This window comes from Myotis brandtii, unplaced genomic scaffold (assembly GCF_000412655.1).
Source record: "Myotis brandtii unplaced genomic scaffold, ASM41265v1 scaffold59, whole genome shotgun sequence".
NCBI classification, from domain to species: Eukaryota; Metazoa; Chordata; class Mammalia; order Chiroptera; family Vespertilionidae; genus Myotis; species Myotis brandtii.
This window is the reverse complement of record NW_005370223.1, coordinates 4,719,455-4,735,412: the sequence shown is the minus strand read 5'-3', so window position 1 is coordinate 4,735,412 and position 15,958 is coordinate 4,719,455. Positions and strand designations below refer to the sequence as shown.

General features: G+C 39.7%; 1 protein-coding gene and 1 pseudogene across 2 annotated transcripts; one reads left to right on the top strand and one right to left on the bottom strand.

Annotated features, from left to right (window-relative positions):
- The first annotated feature begins 4,332 nt into the window (after positions 1-4,332).
- ANKRD46 (ankyrin repeat domain 46) lies at positions 4,333-11,373 on the top strand. Its single transcript, XM_005879272.2, has 2 exons — positions 4,333-4,547; positions 9,372-11,373. Exons 1-2 carry the CDS (start codon positions 4,348-4,350, stop codon positions 9,586-9,588), a joined length of 417 nt encoding a protein of 138 aa, XP_005879334.2. The 5' UTR covers positions 4,333-4,347; the 3' UTR covers positions 9,589-11,373.
- Positions 11,374-12,637: 1,264 nt separating this feature from the next.
- Positions 12,638-13,652, bottom strand: LOC106728323 (annotated as a pseudogene). The gene has a single exon (XR_001364622.1). The product of XR_001364622.1 is annotated as a 60S ribosomal protein L32 pseudogene (transcript).
- Positions 13,653-15,958: the final 2,306 nt, after the last annotated feature.

Below are 15,958 nucleotides of genomic sequence, written 5' to 3'. Positions count from 1 at the left end.
CACTGAAAAAAGATCTCATCGTAAGGCTTACACCAATATTTTCTATGGTGGCCTTGCTTTAAGACAGATTCAGTTCTGTGATCAAAATGAGAAATGTTATCTATCGCTGAGCTTATTAAACTTGGGGTAAGGCTAGCAGTTTCTCAAGGGCACAAAGGAACTCACAAGATACATCACTCTTATTCTTTCTTAAAAAAATAAACCAGAAAGGCTTTTCTTTTTTTTATTAACTGAGCCAACACTCAAAAGAATCCCAGTCTGCAAACCACAAGAATTCTAACAAAAAACACCGAGTGAATTGTTTTTCAGCATCTATTCATACATAATTTAACCAAAACACATTACATCTTGAAAAGCACTTAGGCTGTATTTTATTTTTTTTAAAGTTTGTGATGGATTTGTCTTTTTTAATGATCCAATCCAATGAATGCTGTAGGGGAAACAGGGAGATTATCCTCAAAAAGAAGATTCTTGACAATTTTATTGAGTAATTTCTTCTCATTGGGTTAGTTTCTTTTAAAAGCATTATATAATGTCAATGTGAAGTTTACTTTATCTTGATCTCTATAATTCTTAATCATAAGCAGGTTTCCCCCTTATTTAGAATTATCTTTAACAACTTCTCACTTTTTATATCCAATGGGTCATTAAATTGTGTGCTAATTTTATCTTATATATTCCTCTCCAGTATTCCCCCTTCTCTCGGCCACTGCTTTAGATGAGGTTCTCATCATTTCTCGTCTGGATTTCTGCAACGATCTATTGATTGATTTCCCTGTCTCCAATTTGACCCCCTCCAATCTAAGCTCTCCATATTGCCAACTAAGTAATCTTTCTGAAAGACTAATGTAATGACCATGCCATTTTCTTGGCTTAACATCCTCCAATGACTCTTTACTAAAATTTAGGTACAATAAACCTTCATGGAGCTGTTGGAACATTAAATAAAATTCAGTAAGAAGCTCTAGGGCAGTGCCTGGCTCAGCACAGGCCTTGAGTATCCGTTAATGTTTTCCCTTTGCACAAAGAACCTATGGCAGCAGCAGAGCTCCAGTGTAAGGAAGCCCAGGACTAGAGGGACAGTGCAGGCTCTGCTGGGAGCCCCGGCTAAAAGGTGTAGGAGCCAAGAATCTCATCAAACCACAGCCATGCTCTCCTGAGACCTGGAGGTTGGAGGTTAGGCCCAAGAATAGATTGGTCTTGCATCCAGTTCCATCCGTGTTCCAGGAGGAAAGACTTGGCTGCTCAGTAACAAGCCACGCTCCTCTCTGACTGAGCTCCAGTCACCTGAGAGTGGGAGGCATCGCTTTCGTTTTCCTGTTTTGGTTTGTTTTCTCTTCAGTTTCTTAGTAAAGATTAGTCAGGCTTTAACTTATTCTTACATGAACCAAGAGGGGGCTAAGAGAGAGACACTGAAAAAGAGAGAGAGAAAGAGAGAGAGAGGAAGAGAGAGAGAGAGAGAGAGAGAGACATACACACACAGAGACCGCTGAGGCAGGGGAGTATCAATGAAAGAGAAGTGGACAAACTGACTGGTGAAGCTGCACTACTCAGGTGGATGAAATATTAGAGAGGACACAGGTGGGATTGCTGCCTTTTCCCGCCTCTATTCCTGGACAGACCTGGTTTTCCTCATCTCTCAGTCTTCAGACAATGGGAGTTTGGTAAAGTCAGATATTAATTAATTAATTAATTTATTAAATCTTTTCTTAAATTTTTATTTTATTCTAGATTTTTTAAAATATATTTTGATTAGTTTCAGAGAGGAAGGGAGAGGGAGAGATAGAAACATCAGTGTTGAGAGAGAATCATTGATTGTCTGCCTCCTGCATGCCCCCTATTGTGGATGGAGCCTGCAATCCAGACATGTGTTCTTGACTGGAATTGAACCCAGGACCCTTCAGTCACTGGCTGATGCTCTATCCACTGAGCCATACCAGCTAGGGCTTTTGAAAAAAATTTAGAAAGGAAGGGGGAGAGAAAGAAACATCGATGTGAGAGCAAAACATTGACCAGCTGCTTCCTGCACACCCCTTACTGGGGATTGAGCCCCAAACCTGGGCAAATGCCCTGACCAGGAATGGAGCCAGCAACCTTTCAGTGCATAGGACAACGCCCAGCCAACTGAACCACACCGGCCAGGGAAAAAAATCAGATATTTAGATAACCATAGAACAGAGGAGAAAGGTTGAAAACTGTAAAAAAGATGGACAATCTGAAATAATTTATGATATTTCCAATTTTTAAGTTGAGTTTGTTGCTTTCTTTAGCTTTTCTCTTTCTATTAAAATTTGAAGTTTGTACTATAAACAACAATTAGCAGGAACTTATTGGGTATTGATTTTGCTGGTTTTTTTTTTTTTTAATGCTGATTAGTTAACTTTTGAGCAGGTAGTTCTGTTTACCATATAGAATATCTCAAATACAATAAGAAGCAAATATATGGAATTACTTTGTTTTAAGTAAGAATATGAGGAGCGAGTACATGCAGATGTGTGTGTGTGAAGTCTAAGGATGTGTATCTGTTTTCTAAATGCATCTTCCTACATGTATCTTTGTTTTTTAAACTTAAATCTAAGCAGTTATATCTAAATATACATGAGCTGCCTCTTGAACACTCCCTACTGGGGCCACAGGTGGGGCTGTATACTGACCTGGAATTGAACCAGGACGTTTCAGTGTACTGGGTGATACCCACCCAGCTGAGGTACACGGTGAAAGCAGAGTTTATTCTAGTATTTTTATGTATTATTTTCCATACCAACAATTCTAAACCTACATTTCCCACACTCTACATTTTCCTCCTGCCCTTTTATAATCTCTCTTTCTGACTTTCCCAGTCTTCCATGCAATCATTTATTTTCCATCCTTTACATTAAATTAGTTCATATTATTCATAATTTTATAGTCTCTGTAAGGTGTGTACTTTTAAACAAATACTGGTTTCCTTAATGCTACAGATATTTTGAGACTCGATACAAATGCTTATGTGAATATTGAATTTTTTTAATGCTGACTAGTATTGTATTCTATGGATCACATCTTCACAGACCTACTACTCGATTGGTGTCACAGCGAGTATTTCTGGCTGAAGAGATTTCACCTCTAACACCTGGCTCACCTGAAGAGTGTGCATAAGTCACAACCCCTGTGTGATCAGGGGAAATAAATATATTCTGTGTTCTCACTTGTGCTTAAGAAAATTGTGAATACTCTGAGCTCTTGGCAGTATCTTCATTTCTTTATCTATGACGAGGTAATGCACCTGATACAGGATTCATTCAGGGCACTCATCCTCAGCTAAAAAGTGCTACATCTGCCAGGGACATTGTGGTTTGCACATTATGCTGTGATGAATTGTTTCAGGTTCTAATTCACCAACCTGCAAACTGCTTGCTGTCCTGTTCTGGGTTATGATCATTCAGTAAAGGTGTTGTTTTTTTCTTTTGTACCTTTAATTTTTGGGACTATATTCACTGCCTGGGATGGCTATAAAGGAAAGTTGTGACCTGTCAGCATGGAGAGGTAAACAGATATGATGGGGTCCCAAACATTCTGTGCTTTGGAAGGCACATAGTAATGGCAGAAAATCAGTTTGTCCAATTTTGGTTTTTTTTTTTAACTTCTGCCCAAGGCCTTGAAAAATTATCTGCATGACTTTGTGGTTCTAATTTGCAGCCTGGTGACTCTATTATTGGTGAGGTCAACGTTCACACTGGAAAGGAGGCCTTTGTTGTGTTTCTGTGCACAATATTAATTATAGTCTCTGGTCACAATAAGTATTACATAATTCTCAACAATGTTTAGGGGAATTGTTCCCCACATACACTAAAGGAGCCATGTCCTGTGATGTATGAAATTTCATACACTGGTGTCATTCTTTATATATATATATATATATTAATTGATTTCAGAGAGGAAGAGAGAGGGAGAGAGAGATAGAAACATCAATGATGACAGAGAATCATTGATCCTGCATGCCCCACAGTGGGGATTGAGCCCTCGACCTGGGCATAGGTCTACGCTCAACCACTGAGCCACGCCTGCCAGGCTAATTGTTAGACTTTAAAAAATATAAACATCCTTCCCATAAAATGTAAATGTCAAATGAAAATGGATCTAGAATTAGATTTTCCAATCAATTTCTGGGAGGATGCCCTCTTTTTCTTTTATTCTCATTTATTCATTCTTTTGCCTATACTTCCCTTTTCCTTTTTCCCTAACTCAAAATTCAGGTTTCAGCTTGATCATGGATTCTGCTCTGGGTTTTAATTTTGACTTAATTGGGCTTGTACTTTCTTCACTATCTACACAAGTAGGTACTAGCAATGTAATACAATTACTGTGATGACCTCTTTATTTATTTATTTTTTTTTACCTTTTTTTAGCAATCATCAAGGTGCTACACCCTTAGTTCTGGCAAAGCGCAGGGGAGTGAATAAAGATGTCATCCGATTGCTGGAATCTTTGGAAGAACAGGAGGTAAAAGGATTTAACAGAGGAACCCACTCAAAACTGGAGACCATGCAGACAGCTGAGAGTGAAAGGTACTTAAGATACAATTTTTTAATGGACAAGTCATTTTAAGTCCCTGGATCTTTTATGATAACTTTGGAGTTTTCTGTTTATTTGCTTTCAAGTACAGAGCTTTGATACTTCCTTTGAATTCTATGTGGGTCCCTGTGGCTCCCGATTACAGCTGAGAAGCTGTTAACAGGAAGTGCTATGTGCCCCGTGCTCATAATGTTCCGTGCAAGGGAATCTGCTGCAGCAGCAGGCCAGGGAGCAGAGGTGGTTAGAACTGAAGGTGAGGGAAGCCACTGGAGTTCCAGGGTTTTAGTACAGTCACAAAAGGAATGGAATGTCAGAAAGGGAGAGAAGGGTAAGTAAGGCTAAGAACTTGGACAATTAGAAAAGACCAAACGGTAGTTTCAAGGGTAGGGAAGTGGACTGGTGAGGGAAAGTAAAACAAGAGGAGAGAAAGGAGACAAAATTTAACATGTACACAATTCAGTAATGTGAATGTGAAAGTGAAAGTGACTTTTCCATGAGTTGGAACAAATAAAATTTGGGCTCCTGTGAGTAATTGAAGCTAAGACAGTGACTGACTGGGTCGTAAGTCTCTCTTAATTTCTCATCTATAAGCAGTTCAGAACACAGTTCAGGGGGTGCTGAAAAGGTGACAAACTATTTTTTCTCCTGGCCTCACTGGCTCAACAGATAGTCAGTGAGCCAGACGTTGTTGTGCTAGCATGTAGTTTCATTGATCACCGTGGAGTGTAAGCCTTCTAGATTTTACCAGGTAAGAAGGACCACGGGCTTTTAATAGTCTCCCCCCACAATGCTCAGTGGAATATATTCCAAGGGCTCTCATCAGGTGTTGACCCAGTAGCTGAGTGATCAGATGTGGATTTAGGATTATATATACCCCCCTAGACCATCAGGACCATTGTTTCTTTGAGTTCTACATGAAATCCTCTCTATTTTTCATAGTTCACCCTGCAATTCCTTTGTCCGCATGATTGCTTTCCTCCCTCTTCGGGTGAGGCTGGTATTATATTCATTTGGACCATTAATTCCACTCTGAAGCTTAGGACTGTGTTGTTCACATACTTTCAAATATTTATTACTGTCAAAAAGATGAAAGAGTTTTACTTGTAGAATAGTGCATGTTTCTCATGAGTTATCATTGGAAGCTGACAAGTAGATAAAGTAAGCAGGAAGTCAGAGGTGCATTTACAAGGCCTTCTCTCACCTGTGTACTTTGGATCTGTCAGAATGCCATAAGCAATTTAATAGCATTGTTATCTATTATTTGTGACAGATTATGTTCTTCCAAAATAACTTGAAAGTTAGTTTCATCTTTCTATAAAATAGTAGTAAATTACTTCAAGCTTTCTTCCCATGAGAAATTTCCAAGGATGTGCTTTTGTTTTTGCTAGGTATATTTTTGAGATCTTGCTTGGTGTATTTCGTTAATAGCTCGTTTCTTGGCATCTCTTTATCAGAAATTGATTTTTAACTCATTTTGCCTCAGTTGTGATTACTTAAGAAGTAATTAGTCTTTTGAGCAGCTCAGTATTCCTGCTTCTTTCACATATCCATTTCACTTCAGTACGAGAATTTATATTATTTACATCATGTGTAAAGCCAGTTCTTCAGAAATTGAATTTTAATATTTGTTCTACCTGGTTGTCCTATCTTGGTTGTCCTGTCTTACTTCTGTCCCTCAGCATCATGATAAAAATGCAGTGGTTTAAGCTTCAATTAAAAAGCTTAAAGGCAACATCATTTGTCATTAGGGAAATGCAAATCAAACCACAGTGAAATACCACTTCATACCCAGCAGGATGGCTCTACTCTAAAACATGGGCAATAACAAGTGTTGGTGAGAATGTGGAGAAATTGGAACCCTCAGACATTGCTGGTAGGAAGGTAAAACAGTTTGGCAGTTCATTAAAAAGTTACACAGTGTTACCACATGTACCAGCACTTTCACCTCTGGGTGTATACTGAAGAAAATTGAAGACATGTTCACACAAAAACTTGTACACTAATGTTCATAGCAGCATTATTCAAATAGCTCAAAGGTGGAAATCACCCAAAAGTTCCATCAACTGATAAATAGATAAAGTGTCTTCTTATCCATCCAGTGGAATATTATTCCACCATAAAAAGTAATGAAATACTGATACAAACTACAACATGGGAAAACTTTGAAAACATGCTACATGAGAATAAGTCAGTCACAAAAGGCCATGTATTTTATGATTCCATTTATATGAAGTGTCCAGAATTGATGAATAGAAAGTAGATTAGTGGTTGCCAGGAGCTGCAGGAAGGAACAGTGGGTAGTAATGACTGCGAATGGGTGTGGAGTTTCTTGCAGGAATGATAAAAATGTTTTGGAATTAGATGGAGATTGTTGTACAACTTTGTGAATATACTAAAAACCACTGAATTGTGCACATTAAAAGGATAATTTTTGTGGTATCAGAATTGTATATTAATTAAAAAGTGAGAAAAAGCTTAAAGGAATTGGCTTGCACATGGCATTATGGCATAGCTGTGTAACAATTTACCTTTTCTAGAGCAGAAAATAAACCAATAGTTTGAATGCATTTACGATAGTGTTTTCCATTTCCCTTAGGCTTTGAGACATAGCATAATTTCTTTCTTTAAAAAAATATTTTTATTGAGTTTAGAGAGGAAGGGAGAGGGAGAGAGCGATAGAAACATCAGTGATGAGAGAGAATCATTAATTAGCTACCTCCTGAATAGAGCCTGCAACCCGGGCATGTGCCCTGACTGGGAATCGGACTGGGACCTCCTGGTTCATAGGTCAGTGCTCAGCCACAGAGCCACACTGGCCAGGCAGCATAATTTCTTAAGGGGCCTATATAAATCGAGTTGGTGAGAAATATTTCCCTACTCTCCCTATATCCTAAGTTTAATTTAGTTCCTTTTTTTGTAGGTACAGGATGACTAAGACAGTGTAGATGACAAATGTACCCAAAAATTCACATGCACACACACCGTCATGCTAGAAGTGGGTATTCTGAGGACAGTAGAAACATTTTGTTGAATAGAGTCACTATAGAAAATTCTGATGGGCAGAGCGTGATGAGCTCCTGGAGAAGGCTCAATGAATTCCCATTTTACATCTAACATCTTTGAGTATGAGAGCATGTCAGCTCAGGTATAGTCAATAAATTTTATGTCAGAATTAACTTCTGACCTTCTTTATCTGTTTATGGTTTTATATGTTTAAACCTTAACGTTCTAATCTTATTTTTAACTTGCTTCGGTTTCCCTAAATTTTTGTATTGTAAATTCCCACTGAAAATGTCTTTTTGTATTCAGAGAATAAACATCTTTTAATATGAGAAATTGTGGATGTGAAGCACACTGGCTCAGTAGGAAGTCAGCTTCCCATGATGAGAGAAGGCCTCTCATAGGAAAGGCTGAAGGACTCTGGTTGACAGTGTCAAGAAGTAAAATGAAGCTGTAGATTTTTAAAAAACTGCTAATTTTACATAGTGAACCAGACTCTAAGACATCGTTTTATGCTGTTTGCATTGTTTTGTACTCAGGTGGTTGGAAGAATATGAAAGGGTTTAGGGAGGGTAGTAATGATTTTTTCTAAGCAATAGATAGTTGAAACATATGATTATGGTCATTGTGGCTTTAATCTAAATGATAGCCTGCTGTTGGGCCTTCGTGTTATGACATAATTGCGGGTGCTAATCCCTTCGAGCTTTGAACTCATCATAGTGCGGGCTTTCAGATACGGAAGTCAGATATACTGTTTTCTGTTTATAGCAGTCATATTTCTCCTTGATAGAGTTCTGAAAGCCAGAGTCAATGCTTTTATGGTGTTTGTATTACCTAATTTCAGCTAGGTTCAGCCATTATGCAGAAGAGAAATAATCCTATTCTGTACTAGAGGCCCGGTGCATGAAATTCGACTGATGGCCGTCAGTCGGACATCCTTACTGCTGCCACGGAGGTGGGAGAGGGTCCTGCCACCGCCGCTGCACTTGCCCAGCTGTGAGCCCGGCTCAGGGCTTCTGGCTGAGCGGCACTCCCCCTGTGAGAGCGCACTGACCACCAGGGGGCAGCTCCTGCATTGAGTGTCTTCCCCCTGGTGGTCAGTGTGTGTCATAGCGACCTGTCATTCTGCCGTTTGGTCGATTTGCATATTAGCCTTTTATTATATAGGATTATTGTACAAACTAAAACTAAAACCAGTGGGAGGAAACTATTGAAAAGAATTCCTAGTGAGTAGACTTGTTTAAATGTACAACAGATTGAGAAGTAAGCTTCCATTATTAGAGAATTACAGATAAAAGAAGAAATTCCTTCATTGATCAGATTTATTAAACTAAATAATAATCCTCTTTTAACTTTAAGTTTCACATACTGTATTAAATGATTTTTTAGATTTGCCCATCTTTGCTTATTTTCATTAACACAAATTCTCAAATTATGAATCTTCGTTTTGAATTCTTCTAAATTTAAAATAAATTTGGTTTAATATATGATGGAAACAACTCATTTGATCTACTTCAAGACTCCTGCTTGGGACTTTTTATTAGAAAAGGACTTTTAACTTTGACTCTGCTAGATACAAATCCAGGAAGCATAATTATTGTAGTTTAGCAACTTACAGTTCAAGGTAGCTTCTCCAGATACATAAATCAGAACATGAGTGTGTGAGATATAAATGTACATACGTCAGTTTTCTTCTTGTGAGAATTGTGTTGTAAAGTTGCTCTTTTCTAAATAATGGTTTCTGTTGTTTTATGTTTTTGAAATGGGTGAAATGTGTTGTTTCATGCCTATTTCTTTTCTCTTTGCGTCTTTCACAGTGCCATGGAAAGCCATTCCCTCCTCAACCCCAACCTACAGAAAGGTGAAGGCGTCCTGTCCAGCTTCCGCACCACATGGCAGGAGTTTGTAGAGGATCTGGGCTTCTGGAGGGTTTTGCTCTTGATCTTTGTCATTGCTCTGCTGTCTCTTGGTATTGCCTACTATGTGAGTGGGGTGCTGCCCTTCGTGGAAAACCAGCCAGAACTGGTGCATTAAGGAGCTCGTGGAAGACAGGGCACACGCCTGCTCCTGGCGTCAGTGTTTCTCAGTTTCTCAAAGTTGTTCTCTTAGTGCAAGGCAGTGAGTCTGTACATTATTTTCTTTTTGCATTTTTACATATTGTAATCCTTTTAGAATGACATGTTCATTTGAACTAACTACATACTGTAGTCAGTATACTGCATCCTAAAGCTACCTGTGACTCAACCTGACTTCTTAGGAACACACAGCCTTGTGTGATAAAAACATGGAAATGACTAAAGAAAGAAAGATAAGGGAAGTCCTTGCTGTGGAAACCTAACTCTAATATAGGACCAACTGAAGTGACGTGTTCAAAAGAAAAAAGGTTTCCTTGCATGGTTAGTTTTGGTTGGTGGTTTTAGTTAGTGTTTTTTTGGTTTTGGTTTATTTTTCTCTCTTTATTTATAGTCTTGGAATAGAGGAGAGAATGAAATATTCAGCTTAAAACTTGAAGTGCTTTTTTCAAATCCCACATAGTAAATCAGTATTGTTGAACCTGTTTGGTTTATTTTAGTACTTTCAAGTTTAGTCACAAACCAAATAGAACTTTTGAAAGTGAGCTATATTTTCTTCAAAAATTATTGATTTGATCTTATATTTATTTGTTTTTAGGATAAATTTGTGTTTTTGTATGTTTGTTTATTTGTTTTTGTAAACTGCTTTGCTTGTTGTAATATGTGTGACAAGTAAACTTGTTTACTTTTCAATTTCCCCTAGAGTTTATTTCAAGGATAGTCTGTTCATCAAAAATATAGTCAGAAAACTTTTTCTGTTCAGTAGTTAGCAGGGGAAAATAACTGATATTTAATGGTCACTGTAATTTTGTAGTGCTATTATGATAGTGGAAAATTCAGTTCCATAAGCTTGCCACGTTGTCACAATTGTATTGTAGTTCATATTTATTTCATTTTATGTGCAGCCCTTGTAGAGGCCCTGTAGGATTGTCATAACAATTTTCAGCCATGTCAGTAATTCTCCGGAGGCAAGAACGGATAGAGTATGTCTGAGTTAACAGCTCAACACGATTGTACTGGGTGTCATAAATGTTTTATGAATGGTAATATTATGTAAATTGAAATTTGGCTCCTAAACTATGATTGAAGGCCCCTTTTGTTAATGATTCTGTTATGTATAAAAATGTTCTTGGGCTATTAAAAAAGAATATGAAGACTTGATAATTGTTCATTGGGTATAGTCAGAAAACTATAATGAAAGAACTAATGGTTCTACTTTTTAGAACAAAGACTTCTAAGCTACTGCTAATTGAATTGCTGCTAGAATTCGAACTTTTAGTTTAGAATAGAATTAGTATTTCTGTGATTCTTGTTGCTTCTTGTTATTAGCTTTTTTGTATTTACATATCTAAGATTGAGGAGGCTTTATCCTCCCTTTCTTGTGTCTCTTTCCTCTCTTAAAGAGCTGTTTTAAAATTCCTGATTTATCTCGCTGCTTCAGAGTCTTGCTTTTAGGTTAGATAACAAAATAAACCTTACTTGATGTAAATACAATAAAAACTGGATTTTAGAACAGAGAACACTAGAACACTAGACATCAAAGTATATTCATAATGAAAGCTGTGGAACTAGCTTTACATTTGTTTGTAAATCTAAACAGATATGCAAATTGGCTAAATATATATGTACATATGTTGCACTTTTATGTTTCCTTTTAAGTACTGATTTCTTTGTATTTTATTCTCTGCATTCAGAATTTAGTGACACTACCAATAAATGTAAATATAATCTCTTAATCACAATCCAATTTTTAGTGTATCATAGTTTTTCTTTTAATTTAAGGTGTGCTTTTTTGTTTGTTTTGTTTTAAGATTTGTTTTTTAAAAAATGGGTTGTAATTTGTTTAGAAAACAAAGAGTTTTTTTCAGATGTGGTTTAATAGTTATATCAAATTTATATGTTTGCCTTATAATTGCTCTGAAACTAATTTGGGTGAATTGCTTGTGGATTTAAAGTGCTAATAACTTTGGTGCTTAACTACCTCCCAGTTATACAAGTCACATTACATGCCTCATTTCATTTCATCCTTATGTTCCCCCAGCCCCACTGCATCTCCCCTTTTTATAAGATGAGGGGACTGACACAGGGAGGGATAAGTAGCTTGTCCAAGGTCAAAGCTAGGGCCTATAGAGAAACAGGTTTTCCAGATTGAGGCTCTATCCCCAACGGTAAGTTTTCTTTTTCTTAGCTCCGCTGTCTGTCACGAATCTGGCGGTGGAGCCGTCCAGAACCTCGCCTGCTGCCGTCTCAGCAGCATGTTACTAAAATTTCCACTCCTGTTCCTAAATACCTACCTTTTCCTCTTTCTATAATGTGCCATTTCCCCACATCCTCCCAATATTACTAATCTTTAAAATCCAAGCTCAAACCCCTGGCATGATCAGAAAATCTCCCATAGTTAACCCTATCTGACTGCCCACTCCTGTCCCATTTCCTTATTGTTTACCATAATCATAAGCAGGTATTCTGTTTTTCATTTGTGTCTTTAATTGTAAGTTCACGAGAGCAGGATCTTGGTCAAGTTTTACTACCCTGTCTGCCCACAGTGCCTCCTATAGAACTCTTCGTACACAAGTACTAATAGCATTACGTTGTCACCTGTAGCTACATATTTTCTTTTCAGGTTAAGTAGCTTTTATCGTTCCCATGTTTCCTCTGACCTGCTGCAGGTGGGAACTGTGCTAGTCCTCCTCCCACAGGGTGCCTGCCACTTGTCCTGTGAAGCCCCTTTACCTGAGAGCATGAGGCTGTGGGCCCGCATACTGCTTTCTCCACTGCTTGGCATGGACATCCCGGAGCAGTGCCCCCTGGTGGTGGTGTTTTAACCAGGCCTCGGTCTTTGCCTTGTGAAACCATGTATGTATCAAAGTGCCTTCAGCTGCAAGAAACCCAAATCCAAATTCAAAGTGGCTCACACTATAGGAAGTGTACTGCTTTGTATAACTAGAAGTCCAGAGGTTGTCACCCCAAGGTGACGTAAAGCAAATTTATTTATTTATTTATTTATTTTGGGCCGAATTTTATGGCTTTATTAACACAAATACAATGTGCACACCACCTGTCTATTCCTTTTCTTCGCTGCGCAGCCTGGCATTGGGATCGGTGACTCTGAGGGCCAGCGGGACTGCTCTTCCCACAATGGCTCTGTGGTTCTTTGAGGAGACGCTGTGAGCCATCTCAGCACAGTAAGACTTGTTGCGCATCAGCAGCACTTCAAGCTCCTTGACCTTAGGGACCAGACGCTTCCGAAAGCCACTGGGCAGCATGTACTTTGTTTTCTTGTTGCTCCCATAGCCAATGTTGGGCATCAGGATCTGGCCCTTGAATCTTCTCCGCACCCTGTTGTCAATGCCTCTGGGTTTCTGCCAGTTCCGCTTAATTTTGACATATGGGCCTGACTGATGCGGATGGACTTCTTGGTCCTCTTTTCGACAATCTTGGGTTTCACGAGGGGTCTCAGGGCAGCCATGGTGCCGATTAGGAGATGGCTGCCACCTCCGTAGGCAGCGCCGAGGAAGAGGACATAATGCACATTTAGCTCAGTTCCCCTGTGCTTTTGGCTCTTCCCTCCTGTTTGTTGGCTTCATCCTTCAGCTGGTTTTGAGATGAGTCCAGGATTTTCAGGCCTCACTGCCATTTGTAACCCTGGAGAGAAGAAGAAAGAGACCATCTTTTCTGTGGTTCTCTCCCAGGAAACTTTCCTTCGAAGCCCCCACATTTCTAGCGGTCAGGAGCCGCAAGAGGCTGTTGTATGGGACAGGACAGCCCAGATATATGACATTTTCATTTCTGCAGAAGGTGCTTTTGGACAGCAGTTCTAAAATACTTACCTTGGGCTTTGGGCTCAAGTCAGGTCAGGTCAGTATGGAGCTAGATACTGAACTGTATTACAGCAGTGCCTGCCCCAATTACTTCTACTGAGTTCTTTATTAATAGGCAGTAAACATGTGCTGGCGGGTGTCGCTCAGTGGTTATATCATTGACCTGCACACCAGAGGGTTGTGGGTTCATTTCCTGGTCAAGGGCATGTTCCTGGGTTGCAGGTTCAATCCCTGACCCAAGTCTGGGTGCATGCAGGAGGCAACCAATCAATGTGTCTCTCTCACATTGATGTTTCTCTCCCTCCCTCCCTCCCTTCCCACTCCCTTCCATTCTCTCTAGAAATCAATGGAAAAATATCCTCACTCCTCATGTGAGGATAAAAATAAAATAAGTGGCAACACTGTACAGTGCTTAACTCATTCAATCTTTGCAAATTGCTATTGTTATCCACACCTCACAGGGGAACTAAGGAACCGGAGGTGGTTGGAATGACATGCCCAAGGTCACATAGCTGTAAATGGCAGAGCTGGGATTTGAACTCGGGCAGTACAAGAACGGAAGGCTCTTCCTCTCCCCATCATGCTATGATGCCTGCCTCTGCTTAGCTGTGATGCAGTTGGCTTGAAGTAAGGACTAGCACTCTGTACCTAACCACTGCATCTATTGGAAGGAAAGTTCCTGGGGCTGCTGCTGACACAGTTATCCTTTATGAAGACCCCTGAGGAGGAACTTTTGCTCCTTGCAACCACAAACTGCATTTCTGCTGAACTTTGCTTTCATCTTATGTGCTGGATGAATTATGTCATTGACCGGGTAGGATTCCTCTTTCACATGCGGTGGTGAAAAGCTTCATGCCAAATTTGGGTTCCACCAGAAGCAGCGGTAGTATAGGTCATCATGGTGGTTTATGAGAACCTCACTCCTGGTTTTCTAAATGTTCACTTTCATTTATGCTTATAGGTCATCATGGTGGTTTATGAGAACCTCACTCCTCGTTTATTTTATATCGTCATCTTTCGTTTTGTTTTCTTATTCTAAATGTTCACTTTCATTTATGCCGTTCTGTATTTCTTCAGCCCCCTTAGATTAGACAGTTATTCTTATTAGTACGAGTAGCTGGGATGACCACAACGATACCTATCAAGTTCTGGACGCTGGCAGGAGGAAATACATTGACCTTTTGCAATTGGAAATAGAACCTTATTGCCTTCCATTCGAAATGCAATTATGGTTTCTGGCATACCTGCCATTGTCAGTTTACCTTATTTATGTCTCTCTTTGTTCCAGACAGGATTAAGTTCAGCTGAATCAGCAGGTATTACTCTAAACTCTGGAAATCAAATGTCTTGGTTTTTTCTGACATTCTGATGAGTCACTTGAGTGAAGCCTGATCTATGAACATAAACAAGTTCCTATAATAACAGAATTGTGGAGATGGAGGGGCATTAGAACTTACCTAGGGAGGGGGAAAGGCGGCCTCACAATTAAGAAAAGGGCAGAACAGCTATGTGAACCCAGACATGGTGTGTCACCTCACCTCTGCTGCACTGCCCACTGCTCACAGGTCTCCCCGCCCACCCAGGGGTTATGCTAAATGTCATTTTAAAGTACAAGTGGCTTGTGTTAGAGACATGAAAATATACTTTCTTGCCATTGCGTTCTGTGTACTTTAATGGTTAACCAAAGCACTGACCTGTTCCTTAAGCTGATACTGTCATAAACCACGGATGCCTCTTTCTAAGTCTAATCTCCATTTGTTTGTGAACAGGAAGATCACTACACACCTATCATCTTCCCTTGATAAACATTAAAAAACTTTTTTTTTTGTTAATCCTCACCCAAGGATATTTCCCCCCCATTGATTTTTAAAGAGAGTGGAAGGGACGGGGAGAAACAGAGAAACATCGATGTGAGAGAGACACATTGATTGGTTTCTCCCGCACATGCCCCACTGGGGCCAGGGATCGAGCCTGCAACCCAGATAAGTGCCCTTGAGCAGAATCAAACCTGTGACCCTTCAGTCCAAGAGCGGACACCCTAACTACTGACCCAAACCGGCTAGGGTGATAAACATTTTAAGTGAAAAATCTTTTCACTTATTGGAAAAAAAAAATCCACATTGAATAACACGCTTCCCCTAGAAAGCACCTGACACTGGGAGTGCTGAGAGGGAGCTGAGCAGAAGGTGCGCGAGTTCCCCTAGCAGGTGTGGTGTGACCACCTCTTCACCGCGCAGTCACTACTCTTTCTTATTAGAACAAGGATTTCTTCAATCCCAGTGTCTGCTGCAGACCTCTAATTCACGTTAGGACCCTAGGGGACGTCTACAGGGCCCTTGGTGAACGTAAGCCCTGGGGTTAGGAAATGCCTGATGCTCGGGTGTGTCAGAGGTGTCTGTGGTGTTCATCGAGTTTTTCAATATTTCCTGGGGGTCCTTTTTCACATCTTGGGAAGCGTTTGTAAAAGGAAATGAGAAATGTGCGAGTATAGGAGAATGACCCACACTCAGG

Excerpts from the sequence above, each read along its gene's own strand:
- ANKRD46 (XM_005879272.2), top strand. The coding sequence starts at position 4,348 with ATGACCTCTTTATTTATTTATTTTTTTTTACCTTTTTTTAGCAATCAT. Across the intron at positions 4,548-9,371 it reads CAGACAGCTGAGAGTGAAAG|TGCCATGGAAAGCCATTCCC; the intron begins GTACTTAAGATA and ends CGTCTTTCACAG.